We start from the raw sequence: 22483 nt of genomic DNA on the forward strand, positions 1-22483 counted from the left end.
CCCTTTCCTTCTCTCGGTCACCAACCTTCAGATTACTACTTCAGAACCACCACCGCAACCCTTTCTCTTTTCTTCTTCCTCTCTTCTTTTCTCTTTTCCTCTGCCCATTGGCCTAAGGTTGAACCACCACCGCGAGCCACCATAGCCTCCACCATCTGTGACCACCGCGTCCAACCTCCTCCATCTATCCTCTCCTTCCCCATCAGGTCCAGAGACATCGAGCTTTCTTCTTGGTGAATCACCTCCGTCGAGCCCGAGCTTACTGTCACCGCCAATCTGCCATCTTCATCACCTTCTTCCACGCACCGAACCCTAGCCCTATCGCAGCTTCCAGCATCTCCATCGCCACCACCATCACCTCCGGCCTTTACCCAGCGCCGCCACATCTTCCTCCCCCATTTCCTCTTCTCAGCTAAAGAGCCGGGTACCTTCATCTTTGTTCCTCATCACCGAACTACTGCTACCGCAATAGCCGCTGCAACCACTACTCTGCCGGTGTCCTCCCCAAGTCTGCTTTTCCTTGTCATTTCCATCACCCACGATGACTAACCCTCATCTCCTTCCTCACGTTTCGGTTTGCCTTCTTTCCCTATTTGACCACCCCAACTTCCCCTATTAGTTTAGGTCTATTTAGAATTTAGTTTTAATTTTCACCAGTTTTAGGCTTAGTTTAGTTTGATTTTCTGTTTTAATTGATTTTACGTGGTTATGATAGGTTAATTTAGTTTGTTGGATTCTGATTGTTGCTGAAAGTGTATGGAAATATTCTCCAAGAAACCGTTCTGATTCATCCACCCCCTCCAATGGACAGAGGAGAAGAGAAAAGAAGAGAGGAAGAAGAAAAGAGAAAAGGTTGCGGCGATGGTTCTGAGGTAGTGATCTGAAGGCTGGTGAACTAAGAGAAGGAAATGGCTACAATGCTTGAGGAAGGGAGAAAGGGGTAGGAGGATTGGAAGAAGAGGGAAGGGCAGTGGCTCTGTTGGGAGAAGAGGAGGAACGATGGTGATGGTGGAGGATGATGAAGCCTACGTGGAGGTGGAACCGCCAGCTCAGCATTCCGGCTGCTGACTCATGCCGGAATTGGGTGGAAAGACTAGGATTTCACACGGAGCTCAAATTGGAGGGTGCATTTAGAAATTGAAGGGCAACATTGGTGCACGGGCCCAATCTGGAGGACCATTTTGGAGATTTATTCATCAAATCCCTGACCTCCTTTTTCTACCGGAACAAAGACCTTCAAGGCATATGGCTCCTTCCATCGGCACCAACCACCAAATTAGAATGTCATCCTGTTAATGCCACCAAATTAGAATGTCATCCTGTTAATTTGTCTAATTAGTTAGCTGCGTCATTAAGCTAGTCATCATCCTCCTAAAACATCTACAATTAAGGCCCTATTACAAACTAACCTAAATATAGTTGACAATCTTCAAGATACCGAAAGATAATTTCATCGCCGTGGAACGGTCCCTCTTTTAATTAGTTGCACCTAAATTCTGTTATTTCAAGTTTCTTTCACTTATTTGCAAAAAATTGGTTATTTTCTCTCTTGTCCGTAATGGCATTTTCTTGATATCTTCGTGTCACATTTCCTAATAAGTGCTGCGGGTTGAATTAGTTATCAAAAAAACTTTATGTAAACTTTAAATAATCAGTTACAACAGCTAAATATTCTAAGTTACCTTCCGATTAAATGCTTAAGACTAAAGAAAACATCGTTCAGAATTCAGGAATGAAAACAAGCTGACATGAAAATTCAGCTTTTGCAAAACAGCTCGTTTCTGACTAGACGAGAGGTGGATCTAATGTGTATACAAGCTAGGTCAAACTGCTCATACAATCTAGAGCTCGGACTCTTCTGCTCCACCCAAAGTTTTTCCATTCACCCCCACAAGCTCAGTGTCAAATATAAGAGTTGCTCCACCTGTAAGTGTAGGGTCATATATCAACGCATATTAGTAATAACTACTTTAAGCATAGTTAAGTTAGCAACATGCAAGACACAACACGAATGCGTTTCCCAAGTTTCCAAAATTGATGCATAATGTAATGCTTCTAATTTGATGTAAACAGCATGATAGAAACAAAAAACAAAAATGAAATTACCTAACTTGTGCTCAAATATTATAGTTAAAACTATAATATCTCTGGCAAATACATAAACAAATAAATCATGTATGAGTCTACATCAAGGATCAGGCTCTTATTTATAATAATAAAGCGATCCACAAATTTTACACTACGCTTATATAATCCCTCTATTCTGCAAAAATAAATGATTTTTCACCGAAATAACTAACTCCCCACTCTGAAGTAATGAATCAATTGGCTTCTCCCAAAATAAAAAAATAAAGATAAAAACTGTGGAAAATTAAGTTATGATAATTAAAATAATTTTATGAATATGATAGATACAATAGAAAAGAGGTGAAAAAACAAATACCAGAATCAGAATGCATGTAAAATCGAATCTTAATTTATGTTCTGGTATTTTAGTTCACTGAAATTACAAATTGAAAGTATGCAAATACAATGCATGCTTAAACGGAAACGAAAGAGTAAAATCGTATCTCACAGTATAATGAATTTATTTTCACAAAAAAGTACATGGAGCTATTAATAAAGGATATTTTGTTGGTATTTTACTGAAATTACAAATTGAAAGTATGCAAATCCAATGCATGCTTAAACCAAAATGAAAGAGTCAAATCATATCTCAAGGTATAATGAATTTATTTTAACAAAAAGGTACATATAGCTTAATAAAGGATATTTTGTTGAAAAGTCGTAAAATAGATTAACGAGTAGCTTATTTTTATAAGGGAGTGGAGTGTATCTTTCTAGAAATATCAAGCGGTGTGCACGTTTCAAAAATAGAGTTAAGGGGAGAGTATTATAGGTATCTCTTAGGAGCGGTTTGTATTTTACTCATAAACACAGCTGGTCTCACACACACACACATGCATACATTTTTTTATTCTTTTAAAATTACCTACTGTTTATTGAGAAATATTAATTACACCATCTAGAACAATGATTTGGTTGATGAGCAATAGTGAAAAGTGCAAATTACCTGGGATGGTTGGCGGAGAACCTTGCTCTCCATAACCAAGACTAGCAGGTATTTTTAATTTCCGCTTCTCACCCAGGCACATTCCCAATAATCCTTGATCCCAACCTATAAAGATGAGAGCAATAATGAAATCATTAATCTTGAATGAAACCTTTCAATCAACCATAAATCATCATATAAATTCTAAAGAAACATGCATGAAACGGTTGAAGGCCTAATGTCGCAAAAAGACACAATTATCAGATGCAATCATGCAATTCCTTTTCCTCTGTGATTTTTGGCGTAGGACACCAGAAAGAGCTGATATATATATATATATACACGCACAAAAGAATTTCATTAAGACAGGTGTGAGGATAGATACAAGAAAAGAAAGGAAATCCTACAGAATACAAAAGGATTGGTGAAGCGGAGCTTTCCAATCCGTCAACATGTCTAATAGGGAAAGTCTTCCAGTTCTAGCTGGACACAAGTGAAGGACGAGTAAACATAGAATGTAGTAAGAACTGGAAATTCTACAATTAACACAACTGGCTTTTGTGTATATTTTCCAAATTTACAAAAACCAAAACAAATATATATTTTCGACTGACTTCTTCCTACTAATTCAATTCAAGAGCAATGAGTATCCCCTCACCTCCCGATCTTTTTCTATAGGAGAAACGTGCTTTAGATCCTCAATAGTTTAGCAAAGCCAAATTATGACATTCCCTATTTATATTTAACTATATCTAATACTGTAATCTCAAATTAGTCTTAGAATTAGGATCCTCTTTTTAGAATGTGGTTTCACTGAGTAGTGTAAATAGAAGTAATTGGGTATAAAGTGGGGTATTTGACATTTGTCTCTTAAAATCCTCTCTATCTTGTATTCTTGTGATTCATCAATGTACTTTACTTTCTGACTCCAGTTAACAAATAGTATTTCATACATGTTAAAATCTACTACTTTTGTTGATCTGATACACATAACACATGCTCTTGATTTCATGCTGAAAGTGTTGCCTCCATTTCATTTATATGAATTTTCAGCTCATACTTTTCATTTTAGTAATAGAGAAAAAAAAGCAAGATAGTAATTGTATATAACAGCAATTTGATAGGATTTTTAGCAGAGTCATGGTTCATAATTGAATATATTATTATATTCTGTAGTTAATTATTGCATTTACTGAAAGGAACACAAGAAAAATCGTAAAGCTAATTTTGTTTATGCACAACAAACCTTTGATCACTTGACCAGTACCAAGCTCAAATTCAATTGGATTATCCCTTTCAAAGCTAGAATCAAAAACTGTTCCATCAGTGAGTTTCCCCTGCACTTACGCATACGTATTATATGATACAACAAGATATATAAAAAAATCTGAAAAATTAAGTGAATTCCAACTCCTAATTGCATGCACAAAAAAAGAAGATATAAAAAACAGCAATTGCTTAAGTCATGTACTTTGTACCTTGAACTACATGGTCTCAACAAATAAAAGTAACTTAAGATGTGCACAAGCAAGGACATCAGAGCATCATGATACCACAATGTATGTAAGATAACTCCCAGATATACCTTTGATATAAGTAAATATTTTATATTTATTTCCATAGCTATTTTAATAGGTTATGGCGTGTTACTATCCAAATATAGAGATAGGTGAAGATGTCTAATAGAAACAAAAAAATGGACATGGGAAAATAGAAGAAACTGAATGCATCATCGAGATGAACCCGTGAGGATCATTTCAGGAAGAAGAATGACTACAAAGCTAACATGAAATTGAAAAGGAAGGTTCCTGAGCAATATCAGTTCAGACTCCCAAAAACCTATTCCATTTCTTGCCCTAAATGGAAAAATCTCATTCCCACACACATTATATACCCTCTGCTAACATGATTTGCACAATCTGGTTTCCCACACACAATTGAAATGCTGGGAAGTTAGTTACATGTAGCGGGGACCATTTGATTTATCCTGACATGCATTTCCACACTGTCAAGTTTCAATAATAATAGGCTGGTGCCTATCAATATTAAACACCATTGATCATCACAAAGAAATAACTAAAGTTAAGTTTCATTTTTAATTACAAAATTGTTTTAATTATTTTTCTTGTTTTCAAACAGAATGGCAAAAGAAAAAGTCATATAAATGGATATTCGAAATGAAATAAAATAATAAAAATAAATAAACACACTTTAAGACCCGGTTAGTTGTTATGCATGTAATCATAGAAGAAACATAATGAACTAGTGAGATTTCCATACCCGATAATGTACTTTGACTCTATCTCCTTTGTGTGCTTGGACATCACATGACGCTGGCTTGTGCTGCAAAGGGGGACGATAGAATGATTAGTAAGCTCAAATAAAGTATCACGGATGGAGCCAGTACAAAATCAAGATATCTTTCATACTGCTTGTTGAGGAAAAAAAGCAGTAATATAGAATTCAATATCAAAGGCAATCATTTATCAAGATGAATAAATGGCAGAAGTGTAAGTAAAATACACATGAACTCTTCATTCTTTCTTGTTTAAGTGCCTTTCCAACCTCGAGGACACCATGCTCAATGACCATGCGGTTTGCAAAATGCTTTTATATTCTTGGAAATTTATTTACACTAGAAATCTTATCTAAGAATTTTTTTCAATGTAAGGTTCCCAGAAATTCGAAAACATTCCACGAACCACACACTCCCTAAGTGAAACCTAGATGAATCTTCTGAAATTTCTCAAGCTCTAAGTTACGGAATTTAACCCAAAAATAAGGAGAAATTTAACCACAATAAAAGTGGTTTCATCCTTCTTCCCCTTATTTTGGAGAGCTCACCATGTATACCACTAATGCACATTCAATCTCCCACACAAGAATTGAAATTACATGTGGTTGAAATTTAAAGGTCTGATCTGCTTCTAACGAATCAAAGACAACGAGAAATTTCATTCTCCTACAACAAAAATTATTCGAAACCACAAGTCATATATATATATATATATATATATATATATATATATATATATATATATATATATATATATATATAAAGCAAGGATTCGGGTCTCCATCACAAGAACAAGCATTACCTTCACGCCGATCTGCAAAGCTGTAACGTCGCCGGATTTCTTTGCATAAACTGATACAAATGGGACAAATACAAAACTGATCAGTGGAAGAAGGGAAAGACAAAAAAAAAAAAGAGAGAAGACAGAACAAAAATCAGAGAGAGAAAGAGAGAGAGAGATGTGTTAAAATTGGAATGAAACAAAATGGGGAATGAGATCTGAAACGGACATCGAATCTAAAGGAGTCAAAGAATTTGAATTGAAGGAATCGGGAGGGAGAGCAAATCATAACATACCTAGCAAAGAAACGAGAAAGAAGTATAGAAGAAGAAGCAGTGTTGCTTTCATGTTTTGGGAATTCTGGTCACTGTGGGAACTTGCGCAGTCTTGGTCTCTACTCTCAAATGAGGAGCAACTACAAATGGGACGGTCTTTATGCTCTAATCGCGTATTAATATTTAATACAGTCACACCATCGTGCAGAGATAAATTGATACAGATTTTCAGATATTCGTTTTTATTTAATGCTGCAGCAATACGTCGTTTGATTTTTTTTTTTTCGGAGTCAGATTTACAGGCTCGTCATGCAACGCAATGGCTTGACCAAACTACTAATGGCTTTTTCTTTTTGTTCAAATGGATAACTATTAAGGACTTAATAGTTAGGATAAAATACGATTTTAGTTTTTAATGTAGAAGTCGAAAATTTATTTTAATTTTGGTCTATTTTTGTTATAAAATAGTTCCAAAAATTTCAGTTTGTTTTAAAATCGTTCTTCGGACAAAAATACTCTGACCCCTTCTTCTCCAAAATCAACGAAAAGCAGAAGTTGAAGCAGAACAGATGTAGAAAGCAGAACAAAAGCATAACAGAAACAACAACAATGAACTCAGAACTCAGAAAATCATCATCATCATTAAAACTCATAAAATCATCATCTAAACTCAAAAGAACAACAACACTAAAAGCAACTAGAAGCAGAACAACAACAACAACAAAAGAACAACAAAATTCCAGAACTCATAAAATCATCATCATCATCATCATCAAAACTCAGAACCCAAAATTCAGAAAACAAAAACCCAGAACTCAGAGCTCAGAAAAAATAATGGAATCAGAAGAATAATAACAACAAAAGAACAGAAACCAGAAGAATTGATAATCAGAAGCAAAAGCAGCAGAACTAGAAGAAACCAGAAACCAGCGAGGAGACGACCAGCGACCGAGCAAGGAGGAGCAGAAACGGCAAGCGGCATGCGACGTCCACCTTCGCGGATCTGAACGGCGAGCAGCGCCATTATATAAATTTTCAAATACTCAAGACTTCATTGAAATAGGTAAATTTGGCACGGTTCTTCCATTTTCAAAATAAAACCGTTTTCGTTCAAACCCCTTATTGCAAACCCATTATTTTTCTTCAAAAACCAAACTCAATTAATTTCAATAAAATTCCTATATTTATAAATAAATAATTTTATTCATTAAATCTTTCTCAAAAGTCAAACTTCTGCTCCTTTTTACTCGGAACCTCCGTTCAAAATATCCATTTAGTTATAATTAATTCCAAATCAAAATCCAACCATCAAAACTTAGCTACATACTATTATATAACTCAGATTTCTGCCAATTATTCAACAATAACATCTCAGTACCTCATTCCTCAATAGGGCTAAAACACAATAACAAATCCAGCAGTAATTCAGCTAAAATTTTAACAGCCAACAATCATAGATTTGAGCAACAAACATCAACAAACAACAATCCAACCACATATATCCACATATATCAATTAATTTATAATTTTAACCAATTAAAGAGTCAAACCCTACCTCTGTGAAGTGCAGAACACACACAAGATACTGGATGATGTTTCTGATCGGTCAAACGAAGCGAAAACATCGAAAACTCGGTGGTTCCTCTCCTCCCTTTGTTCGACCGAACTGGTTCCTGGCAAGGGCAGCTCCACTTTGCAATTCTACTGAACAAAATGCATGTCACCGCGTAGAGGAGGAAGACACGATCACTTATATCATATCAGAATTTTTGTGGGGGTCACGAATCTCAAGAAATTAAGCTCGGAAAGTCCAAAACTCAACAAAATCTCTCGATCCTCCCATGCATGGCTTCGGCTGTTTTATGGAGAGAGAGAGAGAGAGAGAGAGAGAGAGAGAGAGAGAGAGAGAGAGAGAGAGAGAGAGAAGATTTGTGCTTTTTATATCATATGATCAGTGACTAAGTGTCACTTAATCAAAGAAGAGGAGGCATGCGTCGCGACACGTGGCGCATTAAGTGCTGCGTGTCGCGATTTTAAGCCGCTGAGTCAGCGAGGTTAATTTTTAAATATCTTGGAAGCTAATTAAGGTAATTGGGCATGGTAAAAACTCAAATAATTATCTCAAGTGGTGGTATTTAATTAGAATAATGATTGGGTAAATTACTAATGTAAATGACATTAGTAAAATCGAGCTTTTTTAAATCTTCTGGACCCAATATCAAGTGACCGTCTTACGTCAAATAAAATTAAATAATAACATAATTTTTAATGTTATATTATTATTCATTTTATTTAAAGATCGTAGAAAAACTTATCATAGACGTTACGTGAACAAAACATAAAACTCGCATACGTGACTTTAACAAAAAAGACAAGATGTTACATTTTACCCTCCTTAAAGAAAATTTTGCCCTCAAAATTTTCTTTACCTGTAAACAGGTGAGGATAGTCTGCTCGCTTCTCGTCTTCTAGCTCCCAGGTATTGCCAGCTTCAACATTGCATCCCGACGCTACTTTGACCAAAGAAACCGTTTTGCCTCGTAGCTGCTTATCACTCTTATCAACGATCTCGATCGGTGTTGTCAAGTATGTTAGATCGTTCTGCAATTGTACTGTCTCGGGTCGTAAGACATGACTCTTGTCGGGATTATATTTAAGCTAAGAGACATGGAAAACATCATGAAGATTGGACAGGAAAGGTGGAAGAGCTATTTGATACGCGACTAGACCGACTCTCCTAAGGATCTGAAAAGGACCCACGTACCTAGGGTTTAGCTTTTTGGTTCTAAGGGTGCAACCAATGCCGATGGTAAGTCTTGCTTTTAAGAGAATATGTTCACTTTTCTTAAATTCTAAAGGCTTACGTCTATTATCGGCATAGCTCTTTTGTCGACTATGTGCCATCTAAATCTTCTCACAAATTTTCTTAATCTGAATGTTTGTTTTCGGCACCAAATCCAAACCCAATGCACTGTATTTTTTTCCTTGGTGCCAACACAGCGGAGATTGACACCATTGTCCATAAAGAGCTTCATATGAGGCCATTCTAATACTCTGTTGATAAATATTATTGTAGGTAAACTTCACCAATAGTAATCGCTTGTCCCAGATTTCCTAATGTTCTATTACACATGATCTCAGCATATCTTCTAATGTCTAAATTATTTGTTTTAACTGTCCATCTGTCTATAGGTGATAAGCTGTACTTAGATGCAACTCTGTGCCAAAAGCTTTCTGATAACTCCACAAAACCCCCATGTAAACCTCGGATCTCTGTCGAAAATAATTGAAGAATGTATTCCATGCAGTCACACCAATTCTCGAATGTACAAACGCGTAAGCTTTTCCAATGTATAGTTAACTCGGATTGGAAGAAAATGAGCCGACTTTGTCAATCTGTTCACCATAACACATATAGCATCATGCCCAGCCGATGTCCTGGGTAATCTAATGACAAAATCCATGGTGATTCTCTCTCATTTCCATTGAGGCACTTTTAAATGATGTAGTCTTCGTGAGGGTTTCTTATGTTCTGCCTTAATCTTCTGACAAGTCAGGCATATAAATACATATTCCATCACATCCCTTTTTAGTCCCGGCCACTACATACTCTTCAAATCTTGGTACATCTTGGTTGTGCCCAAATGCATCAAAAATTTACTCTAATGGGCCTTCGTTAAGATCTCCTGATGCAATATTCCTTGGTCAAGTACACAAACTCTATTCTTAAACCTCCACAATCCATCACTGTCTTGTCGCACTTCTCCCAGTTTATCCATCTCTAATCTGGCCAACAGTTCTAACATTTTTGAATTGTGCTTGTCAAATGGTTATCTTAAAATCTGAAGTCAAGTGTATATGTGCTATGATGACTCCTTCTAATGTTTCCTTCATTCCCAACCTCAAATTCGCAAAGGTTGAATTTAACTCGTCTTCTTTCATCATCATCCAAGAAAAACTTAAACTCTTATAGCTCAGAGCGTCCACAACTACAGTCTCCTTTTCCGGATGATAAGTCAGCTTGAATCGTAATCCTTCAGAAATTCCATCTATCGATGCTGTCTCATGTTAAGGTCGTTCTATTCAAAAATGTACTTCAGACTCTTATGATCAGAGAAAACTTCCAACAGAGCCCCATATAAATTATGTCTCCATATCTTGAGCTCAAACACTACCGCTACCAACTCAAGATCATGAGTAGGGTAATTCTTCTAGTGGAGTCTCAACCGCGTTGACACATATGCTACCACATTCTTGTGTTGCATCAGCACACATCCCAATCCTTTCAAAGAAGCATCATAATATGCCTCAAAAGGTTTCCGAGAATCTGGTAGTGCTAATACTGGTGCAGTTGTTAGTTTCTTCTTCAGCATCTCAAAACTTCTTTCACATTCTTCTGTCCAAATGAATGGTACTTCTTTTCAAGTGAGACGGGTGAGTGGTAGGGCTATCTGAGAAAACCCCTTTATGAATTGCCGGTAATAACCAGCCAACCCTCGAAAACTTCAAACTTCTATGATTGTCTCAGGCTGTTTCCACTAAACCACTGCTTCGATCTTTGAGGGATCTACTACTATTCCTTCTCGAGAAATCACGTGTCCCAAGAATGCCACTTTATTTGTCTATAATTCACACTTTGACAACTTCGCATACAGCTTCTATTCTCTTAGTATTTGTAACACCATTCTCAGATGCTCTTCATGCTCTTTCTCAGTCTTGGAATAAATGAGCACATCATCTATGAACACAACCACGAATTGGTCTAGGTATGGTCGAAAAATGCGATTCAGGCAGTCCATGAATATCGACAGGGCATTGGTTAGTCCAAACAACATAACCATATACTCGTAATGACCGTATCCCGTTCTAAACGCCGTCTTTGGTATATCCAATTCCTTTACCCAAATTTGATGATAACCCGATCGTAGGTCAATCTTTGAAAATACTGCCACACCTTTCAGCTGATCCATTAGATCGTCTATCCGAGGAAGTGGGTACTTGTTCTTAACTGTAACCTTATTCAGTTTCGCCAGTTCAAATGGAGACATACGATAGGGTGCTACCAAAATCGGTCTAGCTCCAGGTACCAGGTCGATGCCAAACTCCATCTCTCTTCGAGGAGGAAACTCTGGTATATCTTCCAGAAACACATCGGAGAAATCTGGCACCACTTGGATCTGCTCCAGGTTTAATTTACCAACATTCGAGCTAGCCACTAATAGAACGTACCTCTCACATTCACTCCTATTATAAGTAACTCTCATAAAATCTAGGTATAAAATGAGAAACTACTGATCCAGTACGTATATTATCAGAAGAAAAGATAACAGTTTTATCAAAACAGTCAAGAAGGATATGATTCTTAGATAACCAATCAAGCCCTAAGATAATGTCTAAACCAAACAAAGGTAAATAGATTACGTCAAGCAAGAAAGAGCTACCTTTAATACTGAAGGCTACCTGTCGACAAACAAGGTTGGTCAACGCTTTATGTGAGGTGGGTGTATTGAGAACTAGGTTAAAACTCAGTTTAGAGAAAACTAATCCCAACTCACGCGCAACGGTTAATGAAATAAAAGAATGTGACATGTCAGAATCATAAGGTACAGTTAAGGAACGAGTCTTGACATAACACTAACCTTGGAGCAAGGAGTCAGAACTAGTAGCATCATTGGCAGATATAGCGAACACTCGCCCTTGTTGTAATGCTCTAGTAAGATCTCGATTAGGCTTCTTTGGACAATCCTTCGCAATGTGCCCTATTTCTCAACAAACAAAACAAGTGTGTGCTCTAAATTGACACAGCTTGCTGAGGTGATCCTTTTCACACTGCCTACTAACTGATCCATGCGGCCTTCCTGGGGTTGTATACCAATGTTCTGCCTCGGTCGACCTCCGTTCCCAAAAGTAAATGTACTAGAGGCATTCTCAACTTGTTGGTTACCATGCTGAGGTACTCCAAAATTCATGAAAGGCACCCTCTGTTGAAACGCATGTCGGTGAAAGTTGTTAGCATTCCTATGTGGTAAGTTTTGACGACCCATCCTCGTTGCCACCATCTTTTACTCACAGTCTTCCATAAGCTGGCTCTTGTTGACGAATTCTGTGAAATTCTGAAGCTCTAAAGGCTTTAAAGAGTCATCAGCTCATCGCGAAGTCCTCCTTCATACTTCAGACATTTTCATTCTTCAAAACTATCAGGATCTCCTTAGCAGATTTTCAAAAAATGACACAGATCTTTGAACTGCCGAGTATACTCAACTATTGACATGTTTTCTTGACTAAATTGCATCAACTCCATCTCTTTAGCTTCACGAACAGACTTCGGGAAGTATTTTTTATAAAACTTCTCCTTGAAATCTTCCAAAAGAATCTCTCCCAAGTTTTGCTGCCACAACCTCTGCACTTCATACCACTGGTGCTCAGCCTCTCCTTTCAACATATATGTTGCAAATTCAATAAATTGTATTTTGGGTACTTGTTGTGCCCTGAACAACTTCTCTATTCCACTAAACTAGTTGTCTGCCTCAGATGCCACAACTGTCCCCTTGAACTTGGGGCGGTTCACCTTCAGGAATGTCACCAAAGTCATTGGCTTGTCATAGTTCTCAACACCTCCAGCGTCATTACCATCCTCTGTACGTAGCCTACTGTCAGTCTCGTTATGCTCGCCATTCCTATCTCTTAAACGGTCAATTGCTCGAATAGTAGCAGTCTCCATTTCATGCATAGCCTCAACCATGGTGTTCATTGCTGCCATAAAGGCATCGAAATCGTCTGTTAGAACACCTCTCGGAATCTTACGTCATCTACTGCGACCCGTCCCTACGTAGCTATCTAGACCTTGTTCACACCCAACAATCAACATTAAGGTGATCAGTCTCAACATCACAAGTTAGAGTGTGAATAGTTCCTAAATGCATACACAGCGACAGTCATGCAATCTATTACATAAGGATATCCTATAAGCATAAGACACAATACAAAGTACGTAATGAAGCATGATTCAGTCCATTCCTCAGGCTCTAACAGGAACAAACTGCTTTGATATCAAATTGCAATGACCCAATTTTCACTATGGCATGCTTATACCGAAACATTGAGTGTTACCAATTTGGAACTATACTGACACTGTTATTAATAATATCGAGCCTGTAATCAGGTTAACGGAACTCGATTTATGAAAAACCTTTCTTAAAGAAAATAAAATCGTAACCAAAACGATAAACAGACACATACACAAACAGGATAATAAACTATAATATATATATACACACACACACACACACAGCACCCAAAAGACGAAAAGTTAGTTACTCCCTCACAGTTATGTACATATATACAACTTAAAACATCTCCAAGGTCTGACCCATATAAGAAGCACCTAATTTGACACCCAGACTAGCCTAGTCTTCTAACCCTGTCTCTCTGATGAGCAGATATTTTATACACTTTTTGACATTATTTTTATATAGTTTTTAGTATGTTTTGTTTAAGTTTTATTAAGTTTGCATAGGTTTTAGTGTAAAATTTATATTTTTGGATTATACTTTGAGTTTGTGTATTTTATGGTGATTTCAGGTATTTTCTGGCTGAAATTGAGGAGCTTGAGTAGAAGTCTGATTCAGAGACAGAGAAAGGACTGCAGATGCTGTCAGGATCTGACCTCTGTGCACTCGAAAGAACTTTTCTGGAGCCAAAGAAGTCCAAATAGCACGCTCTTAATGGCTATGAAAAGCTAACATCCAGGGCTTTCTAGAAATATATAATAGTCCATACTTTGTTTCAAGATTGATAGCCCAAAACTGGCATTCAACGCCAGCCACCAGCCTCATTCCTAGCGTCCAGCGCCCACAGGGGAGCAGCTAGCGTCCAACGCCCAGGATGGAGTCCCTAGCCAGCGTTCAACGCCCCTAAGGAGTACTAGCTCATGGGAAACACTCAAGCTCCAAACACTCACCAATTGGGCCCTAGAAGTGGATTTTTGCACTATCAACTTAGTTTATCTTATTTCTGTAATCCTTAGTCATTAGATTAGTATATATATACAAAAGAGTTCACCCTTGTTAGAGGACTCTTGCCCATTTTTACGTTTCCATTGTATTTTTCTATTAGCATGAGTCACTAACCTCCTAAGGTTAATGTTAAGAGCTCTGCTGAGTTTCATGGATCAATAATATTACTGTTTTCATTCAATATGTTTGATTCTATTCTTTTATGCAACCTCGTTCTTCATCTTATGAATTGAGGGTGACCCATGACAATCACCCTTATTCTACATAGGTTCCGTGCAATTCCTGACCCGGATAGCGTTGAACTAAAGCTAGAGATTGCATTACGGATTCCAATAGAGCATCTGAGCAACTTTGGATATATTACATATAATCCCGTTGACTATAGGTGCGTGAAGTCTCTGCAGCATTAAGGCTAGAGTTAGAGAAGCATCACTCTCTGATCCGGAAGATCTGCCTTGTCTGTGGCACCTTGAGTAGGATCGTGAAGAGGAGTGGATTACTTAGAGCTTCATTTTCTGCTACAGTAAGAAACCTAGAGGTGGCTTGATGAGAGGACATGAGTCATCTCAACGTGGTGGATTGTTACAGTGGAGGAGGTTAACTTGATGAGAGAACATGAGTTAATCATTTACGGCTGCCATTGAAGGAATCAGAAAGTTATTGAAGAAGACAGTAAGAAAAGTTAATCCAGAAAGACAAAGCATCTCCGAAGCCTCAACCATTCTATCACCATTGATTCTCATCTATCAAGGAACTTTTATTTAATTATTTGTTTTATGCTTTTTCCGTGTCAAACTATATTTTCTATCCGCCTAACTAAGATTTGCAAGGTGTCCACTACTTGCTCAAACTAACAATTCTCGTGGGATTGACCCTGACTCACCTCAGGTATTACTTGGACGACTCGGTATACTTACCGGTCTATCTATGTGAATTCTGCCGAGCCAGTTTTGTGCACTAAGTTTTTGGCGCCATTGCCAAGGATTGTTCGGATTTGACAAACTACCAGATTATCTTGTTGCTTAGATTAGGTACCTTTTACTATTTTGTTTGAGTCTTTTACTTTCTTTTTCGAAAAAAATCAAAAATTTTTCAAAAATCTTTACTTTTCTTTGTGATCTTTATCTTTTTGTTTGAGTCTTTGTTCTTGTTCTTGTTAAAGTTTCGAACTTTTTTGCTTTCTTTTCAAAAATAGTGTCTTTTGTTTGAGTCTAGTGTCAGTTTTTAAGTTTGGTGTCCTTTGGTTGTTTTTTATTTGCTTTGAATTTTCGAATTGTTCTTAGTGTTCTTTCTTGGTATTCAAGTTGTTTTTATTTCTTTTATTGTTTTGATCTTAAAATTTTTTAGTTTGGTATTTTTTGGTGTTTGTTTGCCTAATTTTCGAAAATTATTACTCTTAGATCTAAAAATTTTAAGTTTGGTGTCTTTTAGTTGTTTTTCTCTTTCTTCATTAATTCAAGAAAATAAAAAAATATCTTTTCTATCTTCAATCAATATTTTCGAAAATTCCAAAAAAATTTCTAATTTTAATTTCAAAATCATTATCTTATCTTAATTTCAAATTTCAAATCTTATCTTTTTAAAATCTTTTCAAATCTTTTCTTTTAAATTGTGATTCTATCTCATCTTATCTTTCTTTTAAAAATTTAAAATTCAAAACTTTTTCAAATTTTTGTCTTATATTTTATTATCTTTCATTAAATTTCAAATCATTATCTTATCTTATCTTAAAATTGAATTTCAAAATCAAATCTTTTCAAAAAACCAAATCTTTTTCAAATCTTTATCTTATCTTATTTCAAATTCAAAATTCAAAATTTAAAATTCAATTTTCAAAATCTTATCTTATCTTAATTCAATTTCAAGTTTCAAAACTTAAAAATTCAAATTTCAAATTTTAAATTTCAAAATCAAATCTTTTTCAAATCTTCTATCTTATCTTATTTTCAAATCTTTCTTAATTAGTTACTTGTTTTCTCTTTCTTTTTTTTCAAAACTTCCTAACTAATTCCTCTCTCTCTTCTATTTTCAAAAATCTCTTACTTCTTTCTCTCTCTTCTTTTTTGAAATTCATCATTCAATTTTCAAATCTTTTTAGTTAATTAGCTTTTATTTTCGAATTCAATTAATAAATAAAACAAAAACAAAAATATTTTAATTCTAGTTTCTCTTTTCACTTCTTAATTTTCGAATTCTTTAACCCCTTTTATTCGAATTCTTCTTCCCTTCTCTCTATCTTCATTCTTCTTTCTTCTTCACATCTCATAGGGAGTCCTCTATTCTTTGACATAGAGCTCCCATTCTTCTTCTTTCTTGTTTTCTTTTTCTTGATTATGAGCAGGAACAGAGATAAAAAAACTTCTCTATGATCTTGATCCTAAACCTGAAAGGACCCTAAGGAAGCGTTTGCAACAAGTTAAAGCACAATACTCTAGAGGAAACTTCATAGAACTTTTTGAACAAGAAACAGAAAATACTAGCATGGCAACAGAACCAAATAATAGAGGAGATGCAAGGAAGGTTCTTGGTGACTTCATTGCACCAACTTCTGACCTCTATGGTAGAAGTATCTCTATACCTGCTATTAGAGCTAATAACTTTGAGCTTAAGCCTCAGTTAGTCTTTCTAATGCAACAGATTGCAAGTTCTATGGACTTCCATTGGAAGATCCACATCAGTTCCTATCTGAATTCTTGCAAATTCGTGACACTGTTAGGACAAATGGAGTTGATCCTGAGGTCTACAGACTCATGCTTTTCCTCTTTGCTGTTAGAGACAGAGCTAGGATATGGTTGGATTCTCAACTTAAGGAAAGCCTAGACTCTTGGAAAAATCTGGTCAATGCTTTCTTGGACAAGTTCTTTTCACCTCAAAAGATGAGCAAGCTCAGGGTGAAAGTTCAAACCTTCAGACAAAAAGAGGGTGAATCCCTCTATGAAGCTTGGAAAAGATACAAGCAACTGATCAGGAGGTGTCCTCCGGACATGCTCTCAGAATGGTCTATCATAGGAATCTTCTATGATGGTCTGTCTGAGATATCCAAGATGTCCTTGGATTATTCTACTGGTGGATCATTCCACTTGAAGAAAACTCCTAAAGAGGCACAGGAACTCATTAAAATTGTTGCAAACAACTAATTCATGTATACTTCTGAGAGAAACCCTGTGAACAATGGGGTAACTCAGAAGAAAAGAGTCCTGAAAGTCGACACTCTGAATGCCATATTGGCTTAGAATAAGATTTTGACCCAACAGATCAATATGATCTCTCATCATTTGACGGGATCACAAGTTGCAACTGGCAGCACTCAAGAAGCCTCCTATGAAGGAGAAGCTTATGATCTAGATTAACCTTCACTGAAGGAGGTGAATTACATGGGAGAACCCTATGAAAACACCTATAATTCATCATGGAGGAATCATCCTAACCTCTCATGGAATGATCAACAGAAGCCTCAGCAAGGCTTCAACAATAATCAAGGTGGAAGAAACCAAAATAGGTTCAACAACAGACCACCATTTCCATCTTCTCAAGAACATATGGAGACTCTTAGGCAGAGCCTTTTTGACTTAGTCACTATAGTCTCCAACCTCTCTAAGACCACTGATAGTTTCATAACTGAAATAAGGTCCTCCATTAGAAATTTGGAGGTACAAGTTGGTCAACTAAGCAAGAGGATCCCTGAGACTCCTCCTAACACTCTTTCGAGTAATACTAAAGTGAACCCAAGAGAAGAGTGTAAGACCATCACAGTGGACATTGAGGCCAAATCTAAATGAGATGATTTGGCATTGAACGCCAGTAAGGAACTCTCTACTATGTGTTCAATGCCCACAAAGGCACCATCACTGGCGTTGAACGCCAGTAAGGAAGACCTTACTGGGCGTTCAACGCCCACAAAGGCATCACACTGGCGTTGAACGCCAATAAGGAGGTCCTTACTGGGCATTCAACACCCACTCAAGGCTTCCCTATTGAAGATTTAAAGGAAACTAAGGCTCATGAGGATACTATAGAAGTTCCCATGAAAGCCTTATTACAAATCATGGATTATGAGGATCACTCCTTCTCTAATGAGGAAGAGGAAACTAGGGAAGAGCAAGTTGCTCGTTCCCTAAGAATCCTCATGAAGCTGAATGCCAAGTTGTTTGGCATAGAGCCATTGGAGGAAGAACCTCCAGTGCTCACCAAGGAACTCAATGCCTTGGTTCAGCAAAAACTATTTTAGAAGCTGCCGGATCCTAGACGCTTCTTGATTCCCTGCACCATAGGCACCATTTACCATTGAGAAGGCTCTATGTGACCTAGGGTCAAGCATAAACCTTATGCCACTCTCTGTAATGGAGAGGCTAGGAATCTTTGAGGTACAAGCTGCAAGAATCTCATTAGAGATGGTAGACAAGTCCATGAAAAAGGCTTATGGATTGGTAGAGGATGTCTTAGTAAAGGTTGAAGATCTTTACATCCCTACTGATTTCATAATCTTGGATACTAAGGAGGAAGAGGATGAATCCATCATCCTTGGAAGACCCTTCCTATCCACTTCCAATGCCATCATTGATGTGGCAAAGGGAGAGCTAATTCTATAGTTATGGGAGGACCACATCTTGTTCAAGATGCCCAGCCCTAACTCTTCCCCTGACAAAAGATAAACAGTTGTGTAGCATTTAGTGTACCAACTTTCTCTCTCAGTGCAAAGTTATACAGAATCCCCAGACACCAACTCTAAGTTTGGTGTTGGACAGCCATTGTCAAGCACTGAAAACAAAGGTACTAAGAAGAAAGTACCTAAAGGCTGGAGGGATACCTGGCATGAGAGTCACCTTCACTGACAATCCAGTTATTTCACACACTGTGAATAGAATCCTGTCTCTGGAACATGTGGAACTTATCCATGAGAGCACAGGAAAGAAGTTCACTGTAAGGGGCAAAATTCTGGGCCCCTATTCATCTCCGTAAGGAGCTAATCGTCAAGCTAGTGACGTTAAAGAAGCGCTTGTTGGGAGGCAACCTAGCTATAATCAAAGTTATTTCTATTTTTTATTAAGTTTATTTAAGTTATCTCAGTCTAATTTTTATATTTGTTTAAGTTTGTGATCATTCTAGTAGTTAGAACAGAAACAGAAACCGTCAGAGCTAGAAACAGAACACCCTGGAGCAGAGACCTTGCTGGCATTAAACACCAACTAGGGAGCACATTGCTGGCATTGAACGCCAGTCACGGGACAGAACCTGGGCGTTCAACGCCCAAACAGAGGCATAGACCTGGCGTTGAACGCCAGGAAGGAGGTCCCTTAAGGGCGTTCAATGCCCAATAAGAGGTACATAGCTGGCGTTGAACACCAGCCAGGAGCAGCAGCTAGGTGTTCAACGCCCACAAGAGGGCAGGGAACTCGAATTCCCTAGCCTCTCAGAATTAGTGGGTCCCACAAAATCTCCATCTACCCCACCTTCTTCTCTCTCTTACTTTCACTCTTTCCCACATATTCTTCCCTATAAACCCTAACCCAATCACATCTATATCACTTCCCAATATCATCATAACTCCCACCAACCCCCACCCACTTCAAATTCAAAATTTCCCACCCAATTCCCACCCATTCATTCGAACCCAACCTATCCTACTCCTCTAAATACCCCTTCTTCCTACCCTTCATACACACACCATTCATACACTAAAGCCCTTCTTGGCCGAATCCACTATCCCTCTCCATCTCCTCTATTCTGTTCTTCTATTATTTTCCTCTCTTTTCTTCATATTTTGCTCGAGGACGAGCAAAGATTTTAAGTTTGGTGTTGGAAATGCCTTGCTTTTTGCTTTCCACCTCCGAATCTTTGGAGATAGAGAGATTCTTCACCAAAGCTCATCAAGACCACTTCTATGAAGTAGTGGCAAAGAAGAAGGTGATTCTTGAAGTCCCCTTTAGGCTAAAAAAGAATGAGTACCTGGAGATCCAAAGAGAAATCTGGAGGAGAGGTTGGGAAGTCCTAACCAATCCTACCCGAGAAGTTGAGATCTTGATGGTGCAAGAATTCTATACTAATACATGGGTCACTAAAAACCATGACATTAGTGTGAACCCAAATCTAAAAAATTGGAGCACCATGGTCCGAGGGCATCTCTTGGATTTCAGCCCGAAAAGTGTAAGGTTGGCGCTCCATTTGCCAATGATGCAAGGAGAACCACATCCTTACACTAGGAGAGTCAATTTTGACCACAGATTAGACCAAGTCCTTTCAGATATTTGTGTGAAAGGAGCTCAGTGGAAGAGGGATGCTCAAGGCAAACCTATCCAACTGAGAAGGCTTGACCTCAAGCTCGTAGCTAGAGGATGGTTGGAATTTATCCAACGCTCTATCATCCCTACTAGCAATCGGTCAAAAGTGACCATTGATAGAGTCATCATGATTCATTGCATCATGATTGGGAGTGAGGTGGAGGTACATGAGGTAATACCTCAAGAGTTGTACAAGAAAGCTGAAAAGCCTTCCCCCTTAGCAAGGTTGGCATTCCCTCACCTTATCTGTCATCTATGCAATTCAGCTGGAATTGTCATAGAAGGAGACAGTCCTATTGAGGAGGAAAAGCCCATCACCAAGAAGAGGATGGAGCAAATTAAAGAGTCAGCACATGGACCAAATCAAGAGCATGTAGAGCTACCTCAACAGAAAATTCCTGAGATGCCTTAAGGGATGCATTTTCCTCCCCCAAGGCCATTGAGACCAATTGCACACTTCTCTAGGAAAATTGAGCTCCTGCCTAGATCAACTAAGGATGGGACATCAAGATCATTCTACCATCCTCTATGAAATAAGAGAATATCAAAGAGCCATGAGGGAAGAACAAAGAGTTATGAGGGAAGAACACAGAGGCAGGGGCGTGACATAGAAGAAATCAAGCACTCCATTGGATCCTCCAGAAAGAGTAGTAGCCGCCATCACTAAAGTGGCTTCGTTTCCTTAATTCCTTTAACTTATGTTATTTTTCTGTTTTCCATGTATTTTGTTTTATTGTCTGTTTCTAGTGCATGATTGATGAGCGGATATTTTATACGCTTTTTGACATCACTTTCATATAGTTTTTAGTAGTTTTTATTTAGTTTTTATTGAGTTTTTATAGGTTTTAGTGCTAAATTCACATTTTTAGATTCTACTATAAGTTTTTGTGTTTTTGGATAATTTTAAGTATTTTATGGCTGAAATTGAGGAGCTAAAGCAGAAGTCTGATTCAGAGACAGAGAAAGCACTGCAGATGCTGTCTAGATCTGACCTGCCAACATTTGGAAGAGCTTTTCTGGAGCTATAGAAGTCTAAATGGAGAACTTTCAAAGCCTATGGAAAGCTGACTTCCAGAGCTTTCTAGTAATATATAATAGTCCATACTTTGCTTCGGATTAGAAGGCCCAAAACTGGCATCCAACGCCAGCCTTCTACCCCCTTCCTAGCGTCCAGCGCCCAGAGAGCAGAGATCAATGTACAAACGCCCAAAGAAGAGGCCCTAGCTGGCGTTCCACGCCTCAAGGACCTCATAGCATGTGGATCTCATCAAAGCTCAGCCTAAACACTCACCAAGTGGGCCCTAGAAATGGATTTTAGCACTAAATAGACTGTTTTACCCTTACTAGTCATCTGTTTAGTATTTAAGGAATTTATTTTATGTAATTTAGAGCTTTTGGATCGTATTTTCGAGTTTTACATAGTGTTTTACTTTCAGTATGAGTTTCTAAACCTCCTAGGTTGAGGGGAGGAGTCCTGTTGAGTCCTATGAATTAATAAAGTATTACTATTTCTTCTCCGATTCGTGTTTGATCTATCTCTAAGATGTATAATCCGTTCTTCATCGTGGTGAATATGATGATTTAACTAATTAGCTCTGTTCATCACATTAAGATGAAAGTGCCTGACAAACACCCGCGTCTACTTGGGTTCGTGTGAATACATGACTGGAAAGCACGAGCCAATAGCTATATTTGTACATCTCTCAGACGGTTAATCCACGACTTCATTGGGGACTTCTCGAGACACTAGTTCAGCCGATTTTCAGGAAGATTAGGGTCTCTGTGG

The 22483-nt window shown here is 37.7% G+C and overlaps 1 protein-coding gene across 1 annotated transcript; it reads right to left on the bottom strand.

Moving 5' to 3' along the window:
• Positions 1 to 1614: 1614 nt before the first annotated feature.
• On the bottom strand, positions 1615 to 6732 carry LOC107639235 (FK506-binding protein 2). Its single transcript, XM_088485153.1, has 6 exons — positions 6426 to 6732; positions 6151 to 6200; positions 5333 to 5395; positions 4299 to 4389; positions 3074 to 3178; positions 1615 to 1924 (listed from the first exon to the last, which is right to left on the bottom strand). The coding sequence occupies exons 1-6, from the start codon at positions 6475 to 6477 to the stop codon at positions 1842 to 1844; spliced, it is 444 nt and encodes a 147-aa protein (XP_088341279.1). The 5' UTR covers positions 6478 to 6732; the 3' UTR covers positions 1615 to 1841.
• Positions 6733 to 22483: the final 15751 nt, after the last annotated feature.

This window comes from Arachis ipaensis, chromosome B4 (assembly GCF_059453495.1).
Source record: "Arachis ipaensis isolate K30076 ecotype BB chromosome B4, ASM5945349v1, whole genome shotgun sequence".
In the NCBI taxonomy this organism is placed as follows: Eukaryota; Viridiplantae; Streptophyta; class Magnoliopsida; order Fabales; family Fabaceae; genus Arachis; species Arachis ipaensis.